The 19622-nt window shown below is 45.6% G+C and overlaps 1 protein-coding gene across 2 annotated transcripts in view; it reads left to right on the top strand.

The window, feature by feature from the left end:
- Nucleotides 1-28: 28 nt before the first annotated feature.
- The window catches only part of tmem104 (transmembrane protein 104), a 51804-nt gene continuing 32210 nt past the window's right edge, over nucleotides 29-19622 (top strand). Inside the window, exons 1-8 of one of the 2 annotated variants that reach the window (XM_060045015.1) lie at nucleotides 29-561; nucleotides 880-949; nucleotides 2050-2171; nucleotides 2653-2734; nucleotides 5153-5249; nucleotides 6137-6220; nucleotides 12949-13048; nucleotides 14999-15095. In XM_060045015.1, the coding sequence (XP_059900998.1) occupies nucleotides 905-949; nucleotides 2050-2171; nucleotides 2653-2734; nucleotides 5153-5249; nucleotides 6137-6220; nucleotides 12949-13048; nucleotides 14999-15095 (627 nt within the window). In that variant the 5' untranslated portion in view covers nucleotides 29-561; nucleotides 880-904. Of the gene's footprint in view, nucleotides 567-879; nucleotides 950-2049; nucleotides 2172-2652; nucleotides 2735-5152; nucleotides 5250-6136; nucleotides 6221-12948; nucleotides 13049-14998; nucleotides 15096-19622 lie in introns of both variants that reach the window. The other variant, XM_060045007.1, reaches the window with a different exon arrangement.

Below are 19622 nucleotides of genomic sequence, written 5' to 3'. Positions count from 1 at the left end.
TTGTAATATTTATTTGGAATGTAAACATTGCTGCTCTGGTAGTCACATGACCAACGCTGAGAAGGAGGGAGAGTCGCTTTATGGTCCAGTTGTAACTTGTGCGGGCGGAGCTTCACGTTGATCAGCATTTAAAACTCTTTTCATAAAGTGACTTGCCATCAGAGAACAAATAATTAAACAAAAAGTACCCGAAGAGGAATCCTAAATTTTCCACGGATAAAAATAATCCAGTTTGAAGAGAGGTGTATTCGCATCGGCCGCCGCAAGGTCGATGCATGAGTGAACACCTGAAGGACCCCATGCTTTTTGAACATCTTTGCATTTGACAGCTAACTTTACTGGGTGTTCATTACAATTACTGTACACCAGTGGGACTCAAAACTACTGACGTATGACTTTCTTTTCAACACACCATCCTCAAACGACACTTAAACGATGTCGCCTCGGGCTGTGTTGAGTAGGCTAGCTCGCTAGGTTGGCTTCCTCCTAGACAAACCAGGAGCATCCTGCTAGCATCCTGTTAGCATCGCAGCTAGCAAGCCCAACTGGAAGTGATTAAAAGTGAGGTGAGGATTTTTTTATTATTGTGTCCAAATGTCGGGCGACTACTGTATGTCTTGCCGAGTTCGTTTGTCTACATTAACCATGTCAATGGAGTGACATGCACTCGGATCCACAGAGGCTGTTGCTGGTCGTCAGACTCATACGTGGCATCTATTGGCTGATATTGATGTTTACATCCTGACACATCATGTATTTAACATGACCACAACAAGTGTTCACCTCGAAGGCGATATCAGGGAACATGTGTGCATGTGTTAATGTGCATGTCAGTTTATAGATGCATGGTACTGTATTGTAAAGTATTGTCCCTGACAGGCAGTGATCTCGTACGAGGTGAACCATGGCAGGTGGCATCACAGAGTCTGGGGAGCCCTACTCCCCATTTGTAAGTATATGAAAAGTGTATATTTTGTGTTTTCAACTTTTTATGATGGAATATTTATCATTTAAACCGGAAGTAACTGACCAGTACGACCAGCAATGCAAAGCAAATATGCCTGGCATCCTTGTCTGTTATTTGGTGGCAAATTTCGTTGGAATTGTTTTTTAAAACTTTCATTGGAGTTATTTATTATGTATACAGGTACTGTTTTTACCCATCTGGTCTTTGTATGCATATTCAGTGCTGCTGAGTACTAAATACTATCTCTAAGTGCTTGTGGGAAAGCACATGACCCTTCAACTCATGAGCTAAATTTTAACCACAAAGAGGAATGTGTTTTGCTTATCTTCACTATTTGCAGGGGAAGTGTAAACCCTTACTCATCAAGTTACTCTCTGGCTTGTTTTGTGTTTTTGATGTACTACATTTTCTTTCATAAGTCGCCTGACCTTGTTTAGTTCAAAGTAAATAAGAGACTTACTTGTTTCTCTGCTCATGGGTGGTTTCAGGAAGCTGATGCAATGAATCCTTAAAACATTCTGAAAAAGGACTCCGTTGATCACTGTGTAAATCATGAAATTGTTTTACTTTTTTTAGGATGGTCTTTATCTGTTTAAGAGTGCGGAAATTACATGTGACCAAAACATTTATGTTAACATACAACAATTACTTAACACAGTTTAAAGGGTTGGGGTTAGGTCGACTCGATTCAGTTGGTTTATTCAATGTTGAACTCTTGAATTTACCCTATTATATCAGCACCATCTGCAGTAATGCAATTGTAAAAAATATAATTGTTTCCACATACATTTTATACCAGAACTCAAGTTTGAAACTCTGGCTAAACCGATTATCTTGTGTTGTACACTGATGTAGTACTTGTGTGGTTTAATTTCTAAAAACTGAAAATAGTGACGGCCAGTGAATTAAGTTACAGGGCATTAAGATTCAGGTAGAGAATGGGATGCAGTGTCTTTCTTTAGGGGCCCTTCAGGTTAGGCTGCGTACAATAGGGGTTCAGACCCAGTATCTCCTCACTCTCATCATAAACTGCTATATTACACTGTGTCTAACGCTTGTCGGTTGGTGCTGTTGATTGACAGGTGGGCCTGGTGTATATGTTCAACCTGATCGTGGGGACGGGAGCGCTTACCATGCCCCGGGCCTTCGCCACCGCCGGTTGGGTCGTCAGCCTGTCACTCATCTCCTTCCTGGGGTTTATGAGGTCCCACCTTTTTAATCCCGTTACAATGACTTTGCATTAGGGGGTTCTGTCATGAAGTGATGGTTTATTCAACAGCCATGTCTTTGTGTTTAAACGCATGGTTTGAAAAGGGTCTAGGTGAGACAGAAAGTTGTATTATCATCATGAATTAGAAATACCATTGTAAGTCTATCTGAGGGTCATTACTTAAGTATAATGAAATTTAATGTATGGTATCGGACTAAAAACTAGTTTTCCTTCCTCATTGACCGTTCAAACCTCATATTTGATTTTTTTTTTTTTATCACGATATAAGTCTATGACTTAATTTCCTGATGATACAATAGAACTCAAAAACGAGAAGCTAATATTAAATGATTGCCCAACCCTAGGAAGAAAATGTCAATGCATGGATATCGATGTGCATCGCTGCCTGACATGCATGTAAATGCAGTAGTAGTGCCGTTACCTCTCTTGTTCAAACTCTCTCTCTCGCCCACAGCTACATGACGACCACCTTTGTGATCGAGGCGATGGCCGCCGCTAATGCTCAGCTTCGCTGGAAGAGGAGGGAACAGGAGGAGGTGAGTGTTCCGCCGTATTTCCGTGTGGCCATTTCCCAGCCTTGTGGTTTTATAGCTAAGGAAGCTATATCCTGGTGTACACCGGTGCTTATGTAGCTCACGTAGCTCTTGATAAGATAATTGAATACTTTATTGATCTCAGAGGGGAAATGTGGAAGCACAGCAGCAAGTAAAGGATGGGTAGAATACAAAGAGGAAAATCTACTCACACTATGTCTACGTACAATGAGAGGGCAAAAATACATTTAAACTATGAACAATCTAAAAAAGGGTGAGGAGATAGTGATAAACTATTGTGTCTTTGTTGTGCTCACGATGCCATGTTGCGTCAGGGCTGTTGGTATAGAATAAGGTCATAGTGTTTGTTTTGGTCAGCCACAGGTCCCCCTGTACACGTTTCTTAGCTCTCGAGCAGACTGGCATGACTGTTGGGAGGTCATGCTGGCAATCTGTTAACCTGAAAGGGGTTGCAGGTTCAACTCTCATCATGGGTAATTGTTGGTGTTTTCCCCTTAGCAAGGCGCCTTACCCTGACTGCTCCTGACCAGCTGGCGTTGAACTTCTATGGTTGACAAGTTGTTGTGGGTTAGGGCGTCTTGCTCAGGGATGCCTACGGGAAGACCTGAGGCATTGGGGACAGAAACCCTGAACCTTACAGCTGTGTGTCAAACACCAGAAGCTCAGACCATGGTGTCGCCAGGTATACAGATTGAAAAGCAAAAAAGACACCTTGATGCAGGACAGGATCCTTTAAAGCGTGAACACGTTATGTGGACTGAACACTGCGAGAAATGTGTTGCATTTAGTTTGAGCTGATTTATGAATCCCTGATGGGATCGGTTTTATTTCCAACCCCAGCTGAGGTGTTCTTTGTGCAATTTCAACTGCAGTGCTTTGATGTACAGTTAACTATTTCAAAGAGGCCTTTGAAATGGACCTTATAATAGTCCTCGAAGTCATCCAATCCTGCTGATGTTTGCAGTTAACGTATAGATGGAGATGAATGAATGTTCTTGTATTAGTAAAGTGTGGACGGTATTTATGGAGTCATTTTGGTTCATGTCTGGCGTTATGGCCCAGGGACTTCGGAGCTCCAGTGCTACTGGCTGGAGTGAACACTATTGCTGAATAGTCAGTCTGGGTTTATAGCTCACTCCCTCTTCCTGCCTCCTTAACCAATAAAAAAAATGGCCAGAGTCAGAGGAAATGAAAGCCATGTTCCAAAAATAGAAGTCCCGTTCTCTTTATGAAGTGTACTACTCCATTCACAACTGAATTGCTAATGTATGCTTTTTTGTATTAACCTCCTTTCTACTTGTTATGTTAATGCATAGTGTCACGTCAGTACATTGACAGATCAGAATTTTATTTGTTGGTAGAAGTTGGGCAGGATAGTGTTGTGTGGCTAGGATGTTGGACTAAGATACTAAAACCCTACCTGCTCCTCAATGTCATGTATCTGAATTCCCTGTCGTCGCTTTGGTTACAATAGTCTGGTCACTGAATAACGGCTAGATGTGTGTCGTTGAGGAGCAGGTGGCGGCTGATAGGGCAGACGCTGGCCTAGGAGGAGTTCACTCTACCTCCCTATCTCTTCCTTTACCTCTGTTTCTACCTCTCTCTCTCTCCCTCTCGCCCTCTCTCTCTCCACCTCTCTGTTTCTACCTCTCTCCCTCTCGCTCGCCCTCTCTCTCTCCACCTCTCTGTTTCTACCTCTCTCGCTCCCCCTCTCTCCACCTCTCTGTTTCTACCTCTCTCCCTCTCGCTCGCCCTCTCTCTCTCCACCTCTGTTTCTACCTCTCTCGCTCGCCCTCTCTCTCTCCACCTCTCTGTTTCTACCTCTCTCGCTCCCCCTCTCTCTCTCCACCTCTCTGTTTCTACCTCTCTCGCTCCCCCTCTCTCTCTCCACCTCTCTGTTTCTACCTCTCTCGCTCCCCCTCTCTCTCTCCACCTCTCTGTTTCTACCTCTCTCGCTCCCCCTCTCTCTCTCCACCTCTCTGTTTCTACCTCTCTCGCTCCCCCTCTCTCTCTCCACCTCTCTGTTTCTACCTCTCTCGCTCGCCCTCTCTCTCTCCACCTCTCTGTTTCTACCTCTCTCGCTCCCCCTCTCTCTCTCCACCTCTCTGTTTCTACCTCTCTCGCTCCCCCTCTCTCTCTCCACCTCTCTGTTTCTACCTCTCTCGCTCCCCCTCTCTCTCTCCACCTCTCTGTTTCTACCTCTCTCGCTCCCCCTCTCTCTCTCCACCTCTCTGTTTCTACCTCTCTCGCTCGCCCTCTCTCTCTCCACCTCTCTGTTTCTACCTCTCTCGCTCCCCCTCTCTCTCTCCACCTCTCTGTTTCTACCTCTCTCGCTCCCCCTCTCTCTCTCCACCTCTCTGTTTCTACCTCTCTCTACCAATCGCCCGCCCTCTCTCCCAGGAGGACGACCCCGCCGACTCCACCTCGGAGGACTCTGATGATGATGTCATGGTGCGGGGGCGTTCGGAGCCTGAGAGTCGGCCCATCCTCTCCGTGCGTGAGTACCCGGCGCGAGGCTCCCCGTAAAGCATCTCTGTTTGGATCATGATCCGTTGAACGGTGGTTGTCTTCGAGGGTATTAACCTCTTGTAAATGCTACCAGGATGTCTCCCTCCCTGACATTTGTATCTTCTGCCCTCAAATCTCTATTTTGCATTTAGCAGACACTTTTATCCAGAATGACTTGGCAACGGTTCATACTGACATTCACACACAATCTATATTACGGCGGAGTCAACCACGCAGGGCGACAGCCAGCTCGTCAGGAGCAGTCAGGGTGAGGTTTAGTTGCTCAGGGACACCTCGACACTCAGCTCGGAGGAGCCAGGGATCGATCTACCAACCTTCCGGTTACAAGTCAACTCGCTCTACCTCCTGAGCTAATCCGACCCAAATCATTTTCAAATGATTTGCACAATATTCTTTATAGGCAAAACAACGCTTTCAATGGCTGTGTTGGACTGATCCCAGCCGACCGATCTAGGCCTTTTGATGGTAACTTAATGCAATGGGATGTATACATTCCTTATATCCACCCATATATTCCTTTAGATAACACTCTTCCTGGATCGATGTTGGCAGTGGATGAGGTGTGCTAGGGCTTTTGCTGCGTAGTTTCACTTTTTCCCACTGCAGGGAGTTTTAATCCACCCTCAGTCGGTGTTCATGTTGACCTGCTGGAGAAGTTTTTCGGTTATCTGTTATCTAGTATCCGCAAAGTCTGAAATCCAACTGTAGACGTCCTTAAGAAAGCTTCTCTCCCTCCTTCTGAAGGACCTGCATCTGTATTCGCTATGAGTCTCTTTCGATAAAGGCATCTGCCAAATGAATACAATGAATCGACTTTCTTCCTCTGATGGCTCTCCTACCCTTCTTGTTTTCCAGAGCGATCTAGCGGCCATGTGGATCAGTTTGAGATCGTGGAGCGGGTTGAGATGGGACAAATGGCCTCCATGTTCTTCAACAAAGGTAAGGTTCTATATGACAGTGTTGTCATCTTAAAGGAGATGTTCTATATTAAACCATTGCCATCTTAAAGGGACACTGTGTAAAAATTACTCCCATCTAGTGGTACAATTGTATATTGCATTCAAACTAATAGTGCTCGCTTGTTCAAAAACTACGGTGAGCAGTATGTGCCAAGAAGCTGTGTCATGACATCCAATACTACCTCATCGAGTCATTCGAGTGATGATGTGGTTCGTTATTTCAAACAAATTTTAAACTGCATTGAATCATTAGTGTAAGCTAATGATGTATGAGTAATTACTCCTCGAGCAAGATAGTGAATTATTTCAGCCTCATTCACGCTGGCTCAGAGTGAAAACGCGTTTGCATTTCCTGTACCACGTAGTGCTTTTTGTCTCTCTCGGCCGTTCATAGACCGGAAGAACACGGAAGCCTCCATGAAGCTTACCCGTCCTATGTAACTACATATTAATTATTCTTCGCTCAGGAGGATAAGTGAGATTTTTGGCAGAGATAATTTTACACCAATGAGGACTTATTTATGAATGAATACGTTGATTTGAGGTAATAAATGACTTAAAATATTACACAGTGTCCCTTTAAAGGTGATGTTCTATATGACACCGCTGTCATCCTAAAGGGGATCGCCTATAGGGGTCACCCCGTCCACAGGTGTTGTCATCTTAAAGGTAATGTTCTGTTAGGGGCGGAGTAACCTGTTATACCTCTTAAATTCATTGTATGCTACGGAACAGCCACTACACTCTGCGGGGAAAGAAGGACGTTTTAGGAAGAGAGGGTGGGATGTTGTCCAAGTTCTCTCACCTTTTTGGCAGTCTTGTCACATTCACACTGTGAGATACTTAGCCTTCTAATGGGATGTCATTTCAGACTAATAAATTCATAATGATCTGGTGGAGACCCCATCAAGGCAGCCATTTCATCTCAGAAACTGCATATGCGTGCGCACACGTACATGCAATTGTGTCGATTTCCGCTGTGTGTAAGTAATTATGTGTGATTTCTTTGAGTTTCTATGTGCATTGTGCACGTGCCTGTGGTGGTCGGCGTACAGACTTCACAGCAGTGCAGTGGTTGGCGTAAACACTTTACAGCAGTGCAGCGGTGGGTGTTCACACTTTAGAGCAGTGCAGTGGTTGTCGTAAACACTTTACAGCAGTGCAGTGGTTGGCGTAAACACTTTACAGCAGTGCAGTGGTTGGCGTAAACACTTAACAGCAGTGCAGTTGTTGGCGTAAACACTTTACAGCAGTGCAGTGGTTGGCGTAAACACTTTACAGCAGTGCAGTTGTTGGCGTTAACACTTTACAGCAGTGCAGCGGTGGGGGTTCACACTTTACAATGGTCGGCGTACACTCCTTACTGCAGTGCAGTGGTCGGGGTTCACACTTTACAGCAGTGCAGTAGTCGGCGTACACAATTTACAGCAGTTCGATGCATATGATGCTTGAGTTAAAGTGGCGCTAATGAAGGCAGTGCTAGCTAGCATAATTTAATCTAGAAACTCGTGCTGCATCACTGGGTTTCCCCACAAGGCACGGCGGTCACTCACGTCGGCCTGCTCGCCCCCCCCCCCCCCCCCCCTGTGCCACATGGGAACACTCTGTTAAGTAACCAAGAACAGAGCTGCGTTACACCTGTTTACGGCTCTAGGGGAGCTTGAGGGTGAACATGATTATCTTTTCCTGTGGCGGGGCTCACGGCCAAAGCTATTCTCGGCCTTTTTCAGTGTCTTCACCGTCTGTCAGTGGCTCCCTTTGACCACTAGATGGAGCACTTGGCACACACCACACACACACATAGAAATCGTTTCTCCTTTCATTTGATCTACGCCTCTCTCTCCCCCACTCGTTGCTTAAATGGTCATGTCCTCCGCAGTGACCGTGTGCACTTGCAGCCGTCCCTGATCCATTCATTCCCATAGAGACAAACAACATAACTTCACTCCTAAAACAACACCAGTAGCCACTTACTCGCTTGGAGTACTAAGATAAGTCTTTGAGGACGACCTCTCCTGCTGGCAAATGGACTCCATGTAGGAAATATTGATTGGTGGAGAACAGTGGTCTCTCTCTCTCGCTTTCTCTTCCCCCCCCCCCCCCCACACACACACCCACAGGTCTGACCCCTATGGCCCTTAGTTTAGTGCCTTTGAGCAAGGTGTCTCAACCCTTGCCAGCAGCAGAAATAGCCAATGTGTGGTTGTATAGTGTGTTTGTCGTCTCGGTTTTTATATTTGTAGAAGCAGGCTGTGGACAGGAGTGATCCCAGGGGTGTCATATCGATGATTTAATGTTGTAACCTTTGAGTTGAGACTTCAGAGCCACTCAACACGTCGGTCCATCGCTCAGATATGGCTTCCTTCACTACAGGCATTGAGTCGTTCCCCCAGAGGAGAGTTTGGCTTCATGAATGTATTTTTAAAATGTAGACTCCAATAAAAACGGAGCTATTTACCTGCTGCCTGTTGTTCTTTAAGCACTTTAAACACTGGCTCGCACTGACTGAATGTTCGTTGTTTATTTTTCCCCTTTTCTGCTTGCTCAGTCTTGATGTTGATGACTTGAAATTGAAAGATAAACCCCGCTCTTGTGTTTAGCATTTCAGCAGTAAAGCTCGAATCATCTAGAATTATTATTGATTTCGGCCTGTCGCAGTGGACATCAATTATACAAAAGAACAGATGACAGCGTTAGCCTTTTGGGTCCCCAAACTGTCACTGCTGTGACTTCCAAAATATGTTATGTTAGAAAGGGGCATTGAACTAAAAACCTTGTTTTGTTTTTTTTCTTATAAACAGGGTCACGTCTTACGGGATCTCTCACATAGTAGTGTATGTAATTGTCGGACACTTATAGTATAACGCCACGGTGTGCATGTGTATGGAGCTGGTTCTGTGCACCGATAGATTTGGATGTTTTTGTGTGAGAGAGGGTAATGCGACGAGAGAGACGCTTACGGTAGTATAACGGCACGGTGTGCGTTGCGTTTCATATTCAACATCGCTCATTATAACGCTCATACACGACAGAGGTACTAAAAAAGTTTCAAAGTTGTCGTGAGTCGTAACCCTACTTCCTTTATTTGTAATTTTTTTTATGTTTGGATTCAAACTGTAATGCAGATAGACGCTTTAAGATATTAGTTAAAAGTTTAATATTAAAGGATATAATATTGATTTGCAAGTGTTTTCACAGAGTGCATCTCGCTATATTGTATTACATCAACAAATTAAACCTTGACTATAGCATATCTACTTCATCAATATGAAAACCGAGTAGAGAATAAAAATATTCCCTTAAGAATGTGTGTGACTGTCGGGCGGGCTCCGGCGAGACTGCCGCAGAGATGCAGGTTTGGAACGCGGCCAATGAGGGACGTTCTGCCGGTCAGCAACACTGCAGACGCATGTTGAGGGAGGCGTTACCCTAACCTTCACACGTGTGACGCGCACGGCCGAGTCGATTTGAAAGACGACTCTGGTGCATGTCGCTGAAGTCGCAGAGCGGAGGCTGGAGTTACTGCCCTCGTTGAACGCAGTCTGCCGCTGCGTGGAAGAGTTACCTGCGTGTCTCGCTGCGCCCTTTTGCAACGCAATCTGGCAGTAAGCGGGGACGGCTGTGCAAACAGAAGGATTGACACACTCACATACACACAAACACACACACACACACACACACACACACAGGGTTCTACCCTTGGCGGCCCGGAGGATGTGGGCTCTGAATGCTAATTCGTCCAGCAGCAGCCCTCCAACCACCCCCCCCCCCACTCCCCCACCTGATACCCCACCCAACACGTCTCCCCCCCCCCCCCCCCCCCCTGCAGTTCAGAGCTTTGTTCTAATCAGTGCACCGCCTGTTCCATTCATCTTTACCGCCTCAGAATGACTTTCCCCTAAATGCCATTCCTTCTGCTTGAAGAAATGTTAGATAACTGTCACATACGGTAGAGTTTGGTAGTGGGTTTGTGAAAGGCCATGCTACTGATAGCCAGTTTCAGGTGGTCGCTAATAAGGAAAGTGCTGCAATCTCTTTCTGGTAATTTCCACGTATGAGGCGGACACACTCAATTTCAGTTTGCCTGTGGTTCCGATCGATATCAGAGTTGTCATGTAAACAGTGAGTGGAGTATTGCTTATTGGATTTCTGATTCTTGGTTAAAACTGAGAGGATTGGCTTTCAAGGTTTGCTGCTCTCAATGGGATGTTTGTTATATTATGTTTATTCCCATGCTTTTTTTGTTGAATGCAATTTAACGAAAAGTTGACAGAGGGAATCCTATAATTTGTACAAAGACTATACCAAGAGTTCCCTTGTGGTTCGCTGTTAGATGAGATTGAGGTAATGGTTCTGGTCCCTATTGAACAGAAGACCTACCGCGTGGGTCTGCTGAGAACTTTGAGGCCGTGACAGAGCACCTCAGCTGAACCGGGCTTGTCATGTAAACTCTTAACTAGGGCTTGTTCCAAATTGTCTTCTAGGATGAATAATTAATCCAATAGTGTCTCAAGTGTTATACCTGCAGTGCATACAATCTTGAGCCCGTCCTTGACTTCCATTCTCTTCTTCATCTGGGCCACCATATGTTTAGAAAATATTTTGGTCACACTTATTTTAACCTCTTCAACCCTACGCCCTTTTTTTTTACTAAAAGGGCTTCTACGAGTGTTTTTGGGGGAAATCTTCCATTAACAGACTACATCTTGCCTTTGCTCCAGGTTATGATTCGTTTTTCAATCTGACCGATGGCCAGACCACCACATTATAGCCCCCACCCATTGACCATCTATTCTCAACTCCCCAGCCACACAGGTGGCTCTCCTATTGGTCAGGTGGGTCAGTCCGGGGGCGGGCCCTGTGATGGATCGGGCCGTGGACTAAGCGCCACCTGGCCACAGACCTCCCCGCCGCGGCGAGCAGCCATCATTTGTTTGGCGGGGGGGGGGGGGGGCGGGGGCTGCTGTGTTCTCAGGTAATGGAGGGGCATTAGTCAGGGCGGCTGACAGACCCTGCTGCACAAGCGGCATCCTGGTCCTGCGATCGCTTTCTGAGACCATCAGGGTGGGGGCAAGAGGGGGGGGGGGGGGGGGGGGGGCACACAGTCTTCCCTTATCTCCCCCAGTGGAGCTAATAGACCCGCGCTACAGGCTGCAGCATGGAGACATGTTTGAGTCCCCGAGGGATGCCCTGAACCGACTGGAAATGTGAAACTAACCAACCGGAAATATGAGTTTCAAATGAGTCGAGTTCTTTGTTATTGTGCCTTTTTTACAGTCCGTTCTTCCTGGGTTGTCTTAAAATATTATAATGTCATGGCTGATATTTACTGCTGTGTGTCAAGCTGGGTTTAACTGTGCTCACGTAACTGTGATTAGCTTCCCACGGACGAGTAACGGCGGAGCAATCAGTTTGCTCCACATAACGTCTCGTTATGAAAACTCCTTTCTAATTGGCTCTCCTCTTAATTTCCTCGGTGTTAATGAATGGCTTCCTTTGGCCCGCTCACTCTCCCCCAAGTGTGTGTGTGTGTGTGTGTGTGTGTGTGTGTGTGTGTGTGTGTGTGTGTGTGTGTGTGTGTGTGTGTGTGTGTGTGTGTGTGTGTGTGTGTGTGTGTGTGTGTGTGTGTGTGTGCGCAAACATGGTTAGTGTTTACCTCAAAGGGGCAAATCTACTTCGCTGTAAAGAATTGAAAGTGCTAATAGACGCACGTCTCTACGCGATGTGTAGGGAGTAGCGCACGCACACACACACACACGTAATGAATCCATTAATGAGTGTTTCTTGTCGTGCCTGTGGTGATGTGACAGGGCTGTAAGACTGGTCCGGCGGGAGGCTTTATCACTCCCTGACATGGACCTGACACTCCTTGATCCATCACAATCTGCCGCTTGGCAGCCGGCCGCTAAACCAGGCCCGATGGTTTCGTGGGGTGTCACGACGCGTGATCTCGTTGGCTGGCTCCGGTGGGCCATGATGGATTACAACCCAAAGTACACAGTCTTTGGATAGGCGGCGTTAGAAAGACTCATCCTTGTTTTCTGTTTTTTAAGGATGCCTTGAAAGGGAATTTTACATTCATAAAACGCTTTGAATTGGATATATATGGAAATGTTGTAATTTCACATAAAGAATGAGCAGTAGAGGGTAGAACAGTCTGAGGGATGATTCCTATTATATTAAAACTTGGGCAGTTTTGCAAGGAAGAAGGAAGGAAGTGATGCCTAAGCCCGGTATTTATGATAATATCTAACAAAGACTTGATCGTTATTGTCTCAACCCATGGAGCTTGAACCCCAGCACTGAATGCACGAGTTTGAGCCGGCTTAAATTCGTACACCATTAGCCGCCAAAGGGGCCAGTAATGAGAAGGAATATCATATTCTTACATTCTTATATTCTTAACTGTTGATTGGCATTGTATCTGGGATCGTCTCAGCTCTGGAAGTAGAGCGGTTGATTTGTAACCGGCAGGTTGCTAGTTTGATCCCCGACTCCCGCTAGCGGAGAGTCAAGGTGTCCCTGAGCAAGACCCCTCACCCTAACGCCTCTTGACGAGCCGGCTGTCACCCTGCATGACTCCGCCGTCGGTGTGAGAATGTGTATGAAACGTTTGCAGGTCCCTTTGGATAAAGGCGTCTGCTAAATGTCAATGCATCTGGATGTTATTGGTTCTCCTGACCCTTTTGTCGCCTCTCCTCCTTCCAGTGGGCGTGAACATGTTCTACATCTGCATCATCGTCTACCTGTACGGAGACCTGGCCATCTACGCTGCCGCAGTGCCCATCTCCCTCATGGAGGTCGCCTGGTAAGACCCAGCACTCTGTCGTCATTATGTATTGTGTTATACCTACCCCTTTGATTGGCTGCTGTATGAACCAATGCTATTATAGACAGGACTATACAATCTATATGCACGTGTGTGAAGGCAAGACACACGTTACGTTAGGGCGGCACGTGGCTAAGGAAGGTAGAGCGGGATGGCTGGTTGCCGGAAGGTTGCTAGTCAATCCCCAGGCTCCTCCTAGCTTAGTGTCGAGGTGTCCCTGAGCAAGACGCCTCGCCCCGACTGCTCCTGGCGAGCTGGCTGTCGCCTTGCGGGGTCGACGCCGTCGTAGCTGTGTGAATGTGTGCATGAACGGGTGAATGTTATGCCGCTTTGAGTGACCGCTGGTTAGAAAAACGCTGTGTAAATTAAATGTATTACTTTGACCATTTACATTTACTTGGATTTTTTACTACCATTTACTGTTACTAATAGACTCGCAGTGATTTTTGATTAAGGCAAAATGGCCGGGGTTAGGCATCTTGCTCAAGGGTGCCTAAGGTCAGGCTGCAGATGGAGGGAGTTGAACCCATCACTTTGAAGGGGAGATAACATCCCAGCCACTAGACGAAATATCGCTATCGAGCAAGTGTGTCTAAACGACCGCACGCGTCGCACACACGCGTCGATCTCTAGAAAATACAGTACACTTACACAAAGCGTATTTGCATGTGCAGTACGCAGACTTGACACATTGGGTGTGGCAGTCAGTGAGTCCCTAAACCTCAGCCCCCACCCTCCACTCAGGAGAAGGAAGAGCAATAATGTGTTTGACCGGTGGAGGCTTGGTTTCGGGCCCAAACACCCCCAGACTGCCTTCCATTTCCACTTATTGGAAGTGGACGAGGCGCCAATAAAGGATTTCATAAAGACGGACGTGGCCCTAGGAGTTAGAAAACAACGACCCACAGAAGTAGCAGGGGAAAGGCGCTAGTTTCAGTGGCAGTGTGTGGAGTTCCACACCGAAATATTTACACAATATAAACACAATGATTTGATTTGTTTTTTTCTTGTTCATCTCGGTTCTGTATCTATTCACGAATACTGGCAATAAAGTATTCCTTATATATTAGAGATATATATTATATAGATATATATATATATATTAGCGACGCGTTGATGATGTCGACGCGTCAACGTCAAAAATTCGTCGACGTCAAATTTCTCCGTCGCCGATTTTCGAGGACAATGGACAACAACACAGAGAACACAGTTCGCACTTTGCTGAGTCGGTTGCTTAATTGGATATATGTTTACCGTTTAATGGGAAAGAAGGCTCGTCGCCTTTATTATGTCCGTGGTCGTCGCATGGACTACACGTCATCCAGCTCAGGTTGCGTAGCCGTGCGTGTGCGCGACTGCGCGTGTCGGCTCATTAGCATCTGTACCGTAGCGGCCCGTACCGTAGCAGCACACCTCTTCCAAGTGGCCAAATTGGCCCGGCCTGGCCAGACTGGCCACACTCACACTGGCAGATTTGAGCACGGCTGGCCTTTCATTTTGTATAACAGTGAAACTATTTTATTTATTTTATTTTGTGTAAAGCAGAAGGTTTTTTGCTGTGCAAAACTGTTGTTAAATAAAGTATATTATTAAGAATTTTTTGGTATTTATTTGAGATACATTATGGTTTTTATTAATCGAGCAACAGAAATAGATAACCATCCAATTAGTCATTAGATTAGTCGACTAATCGATGAAATAATCGCCCGATTAATCGTTTAATAAATAATCGTTTACCCCCAGCCCTATTATATATCCAAGTTATCACCCCAGCCACAACCTATGTTATATTTATGATGTTATTCCATGCATAATGAGAGGTAAAGCATGGGTCAACAAGTAAAAGAAAAAATTAGGGGTCATGTGGACATGAAAGGGCCACAATTTCCCCATAAGTCCTCTAAACAGCTGTGTGTTTGTTCTCTGCAGTGGAAACCACTCGTGCAGTGCCGGCACTGTGAAGTACAACGACACCGACCTCTGCTGGGGCCCCGTCACCAGGAACGACGCCTACAGGGTTTTCTTGGTGAGTTTTGGCCCCTCTTATTACATACCTCCATCCCTCCTTTAACTCTGTCCCTCTGTATCTCCACCCTCCTAGATCCCACTCTGCCTCTCTTCATCCACCCCGCTATCACTCTGTTCCACTCGTTCTCCAGCCCTCTATTCTCTGTATCAGCCTTCTCTTCTAGCCCTATTATTTGCTGTCCATCTATAGCACTTTCTCTCCTCCTTTGTCTGTCCATTCTTTTGCTCTATCCATCTATCCCTCTACCTCGATCTTTCTCAATCCAACTTTTCTCTTTCCCACCTTTCCTATGCCTCTATTCAATCTATGGCAGACCAGGGACATCGGGGTGTGTGTGTGTGTGTGTGTGTTCTACAGTGACATTGATTGATTGGGCTCATCATTCTTTTTTTTTCTTCTGTTGTATAAATGGAAAATCTTCCCCTTTATCGATTTTTGGTTTTTCCTTTTTCCCCTTTTATTTTCTACTCAATATACGAGCCAATGAGGTTATGTTTACGATCACATGCGTTTTTCATGCATGTCTATGCATGCGGTAAATGTGTCATGGATTCCAGTGGTTCTGGACTAACAAGTCGATGGGTTGCGCATTTGGTGCTGAATAATGATTAATTTCTAAACCTGTGTGTACTTAACGACGTTGTCATGTTGGACCTGCTCTGTGAAAAGTTTAAATAAATAGTAGAAATGTTACTAACACATTTCCTCATCTGACAGGAATGCTATATTGGGCCTTTCTCAATCTGCGTTCTTCTCTGTACTTTTGTTTTACGGACTAAGTATTGTCCCAATGCACAAGTTAGCATTTCACAAAGAACAATTGAAAGTATTGGAGCCGAAATGCTCCGTAAGCACCTCGTGGTGTGGGCTAGCGAGGTGCCAGTAACGCTCAGACCGCCGGGGCTAACGGGGCAGACGACAGAGGAAAAGCACGTCAACAACTGTATAACCCATGTAATAAATTAAACAACAGAAGCCGTACGAAAGGGGACTGTCGTTATTTTTTTATTGTGAATAGACATAAACTTTTTAGTGTACGGTTGAGGAGTAATCAGATGAGCTTCAATTGTTATAGGTGATAAAGCCCTGGGGATATTGTGCAATACCAGCAAAAATCGATCGTCTCAAACTGTCAACGGCGTCCTACGTGCTCGTGACCTTGCAAGGTCGTACTTCCAAGTAGGTGTAGCAAGTATGTTCTCCCCAAGAACACAAGTCGGTTCTGTGCATTCTTGGCATTGATAAAGGCCCATATTCATTAAAATCGCCCGCTTAATGTCATTGGCTGATCCTCACTGATGTTTTGGCCTTCCTGTCAGTCGATTGGTTGGATGTTATTTAGATTATATGTGCCATATTGACATATTTTGCACATTTTCTTTTACATACACTTGCCACACACTCCCTCTTCTACGGTTTTGTTTTCCTGTAGGTAAATAAATCGTAAATAAATCATTGTTTATCGAAATTCGTATTTGCTAGCATGTGGCATGTAGTATCATCTCCACTGTCATTCCGCAATTATGTTCCCGGGTCAACCCCGGGTTTTGTTCCAGGCCGGGTCAGCCTACCTGGCCTCCAAAGAACCCTCTGATTAACCTAAATAATTTAGGGACCCCTTCCAGCCATCCTCCATCTCGTCCACTGTGGCACCAGACAGCCCCCCCCCCCCCCCCCCCCCAAACCCCAGTTTTGGTGGTGGTCAGAGGACGAGGTGTGCTTCATGATCGTGATTTTGGGACAACAACTACGTATCCCTCGTATTAAAACCCGCACAGGACAGAGTTACGAGGGTTTGGTGAGGCCGCTTTCTAAATCCCCCTCTGTTCAATACGTGTTTATGGTTTTGGCCTTGGCTGTTGTTCAAGTAAACATATTTATTTTGTGGGGGAAATGAGGTGTATCTGTATTTTTGGATGGTGTGTGTCTTAAACAGCTGTGTTTTCATCAATTCTCTATCTATTTGGTCTTGTATTGTACTTGTATAGTACTATAATGAATCAGCCCTCTTGGACAGGACAGCGGGGGTATCAATACCGGCCTGAGACGGCTGACTTAACCAACTGTTTTCTATTGAAGTCCATCTCCTATTGGGCTAACCTGACGGTCCGCAGAATACTCCAAGGCCCTGCCCGACAGTAATCTGCTCAGAGATATATTGTGTCAAGCCTGCATATTGAAATGGTCCGTCCATCCGTTCACTTATCTCTGATGGAGCTCTGAACATTTCTTTATATTGAGCGTAACATCAAACTATTTAACGTCACCCCCTTTCAGTTTCTGTTCAGCAGCAGGGCTGATGGAGTTCACCCTCACTTTACAGCACCATCCCGGATGTAGTTGAGGTTAGAGTTTCTTTTCCAAAGACCTCCTGAGTACAAGGTGTACTTTGTTTTGCACTCCGCTTGCCTCTTACGGGATGTGCTTAGCAGACAACTCTCGGCGTCGGCCTTCAACTGGACCGCTTCCAATAGAAGGACAATCTGTTAAAGTAAGGATTTTGGTCTTACTGCTGTCAACTGAATTAATTCATCTTGTGGCCAGAGGCTCAAGAGAATGGAAAAAGGAAAAACACTTCAAAGCCAGGCCTTTTAGTCAGACGTCATCGGTTCTCCTTAGAGAGTGAGCGTGCGGTATCTGAGACTTTGAAGGGAACTCTGCATTGCCCTGCATTGTTCCACTATTGCACTATGTCTGCGGTATTGGGGCCGTGCCAGGCTATTAGGCAAGGTTATCTTCTCGCTTGCTCAATATTGATGTTTTCGCCCGTCTACGCCATCAGACATCATCCATCTTGGAGATATCTCACAGCTGCCATCGAGCTACACAGTGTGTCTGTCTCCTACTGTATTTCCTGTTTTTACAGGGTGTGAGTGTATCGTTTTTATCAGCAGAATGAAGCGCTTCAGACTAGTCAGTCTTGGCAAAGAGTGACTTTCTCCCAGCCTTGCTCTGGCACTGTGGAATAATTAATGTCTCAGAGCAGGCTGAAATGGTTTCGTAGTCTACTAGTAAAGAGGTGTACCCAGCATTTTAACACGGCTTCTGTGTGGTAGGGGTTTAGTCGAGGGGTTAGGGTGATCAAAGCCCAGGCAAAAGGTTCTGGATCAGAACCCTGATGTCCGGATTCTACCTGTAGTAGCTTTTCTTGATCCCGATAACTGACCTTACTCGTTAATGACATGTAACTAAATTAATGTATTGCAAAGAATTCACTTATTCTGATAAAACAATCAGTTAAATCATTACAGTGTCGCTAGTGCCTCCATCTTTCCTGTGTGCACGTTATGTGCTGAGAGGTTAAGAATTTGGTTCTGTATCTGTGCGGTCTGTTTTGGGTGCCTCACTCTGGGGATAGGCATGGGAGTGAGACTGGAGCATGCTGTGTCCCAGCTGGAAGCAGAGGGGAGCGATACAGGACCTTACTCTAACCATAACGTCAGTAGAGCTCCGTAAACGAAGTGAAGGGGGAGGGTTAAAGTGTAGCTCTCCACGGGCTGTAATCCATGTGTGGGTGGATGGGTGTCTGAGGGAGAGAACCAGAAAGTGAAAGAGATGCGGGAGAAGGAGCCATAAAAACAAGATGGGGAAGATGTCACAATCACTCAGGGCGGAGATGTTCACATTGATGGCTTTTTCCTCTCCGACCGTCCCGCTTCCCTCTCTCCTGAATGCCTCGTCTCTTTCTAAACTAGGGGTCAGTCACGCCTCTTGGCACTCTCTGCGGCCACGAGTGGGGCTGTATCACGCCTCTGCATCGTTCGGCCTGGCTGCCACGCTTGTAGTTTTTCTGCATCGGGGTCTTTGTCAGTTAGGGGAGGTTTGTCGGTTGCCTGCATTGATTGGGCGGCCGGTAGGTGAATGGATCACAGGTTATATTTGAGTGCACATCTTCCTCCGTTTTGATGACTAGTTCTTGATAGAACCTGAGGCCAGGGACCGGTGAGAGTATCACTTTTGGTCAAATCAGTGAAAAAAGTTTTGTTGAATCCTCGATTGTCATGGGAATAGAAATATTCTGCAGAGTAAACCAATGTTTTTAATCAAATATTTATTATTCAAAATTTCAAGTTTAATTGTTATATTTGAAAGCTTTTCTAATCGCAAAAGCTCTGGATATTTCCAACCATCGTTTACCCAGCTTATTTGTGTGGTCTTTAATAGAAAGAGACAGTATTGCTGCCCGATACCTACAGCCATAAAACCCTAATCACCAGACAATGGATTAGATTAGACTCTCAAAAGAAATAACCGCAAGACAAACAAACCGTAACTAGACCTGAAGAACGTATGCCACAATGGAGGGGTTCACATTTACTCAGCAGCAACAATATCTGCATAATCAAACCTTTCTCCAATTGGTAAAGGAAGAGGGACTCTGACATCTGATCTTGATTTAATAATTATTATTCGCTTCAAATGGATCATTGTATCATGTCACAACGGCAACATGACTTGCTGTCCTCATCCTTTTGTGGGTGGAAGCTTTCAGAGATTAAGGATCAATTGACAGAGACTTGACCT

Source organism: Gadus macrocephalus, chromosome 2, assembly GCF_031168955.1.
Source record: "Gadus macrocephalus chromosome 2, ASM3116895v1".
NCBI lineage: Eukaryota > Metazoa > Chordata > Actinopteri > Gadiformes > Gadidae > Gadus > Gadus macrocephalus.
The sequence above is the reverse complement of the archived record's forward strand: the minus strand, read 5'-3'. Positions and strand labels throughout refer to the sequence as shown.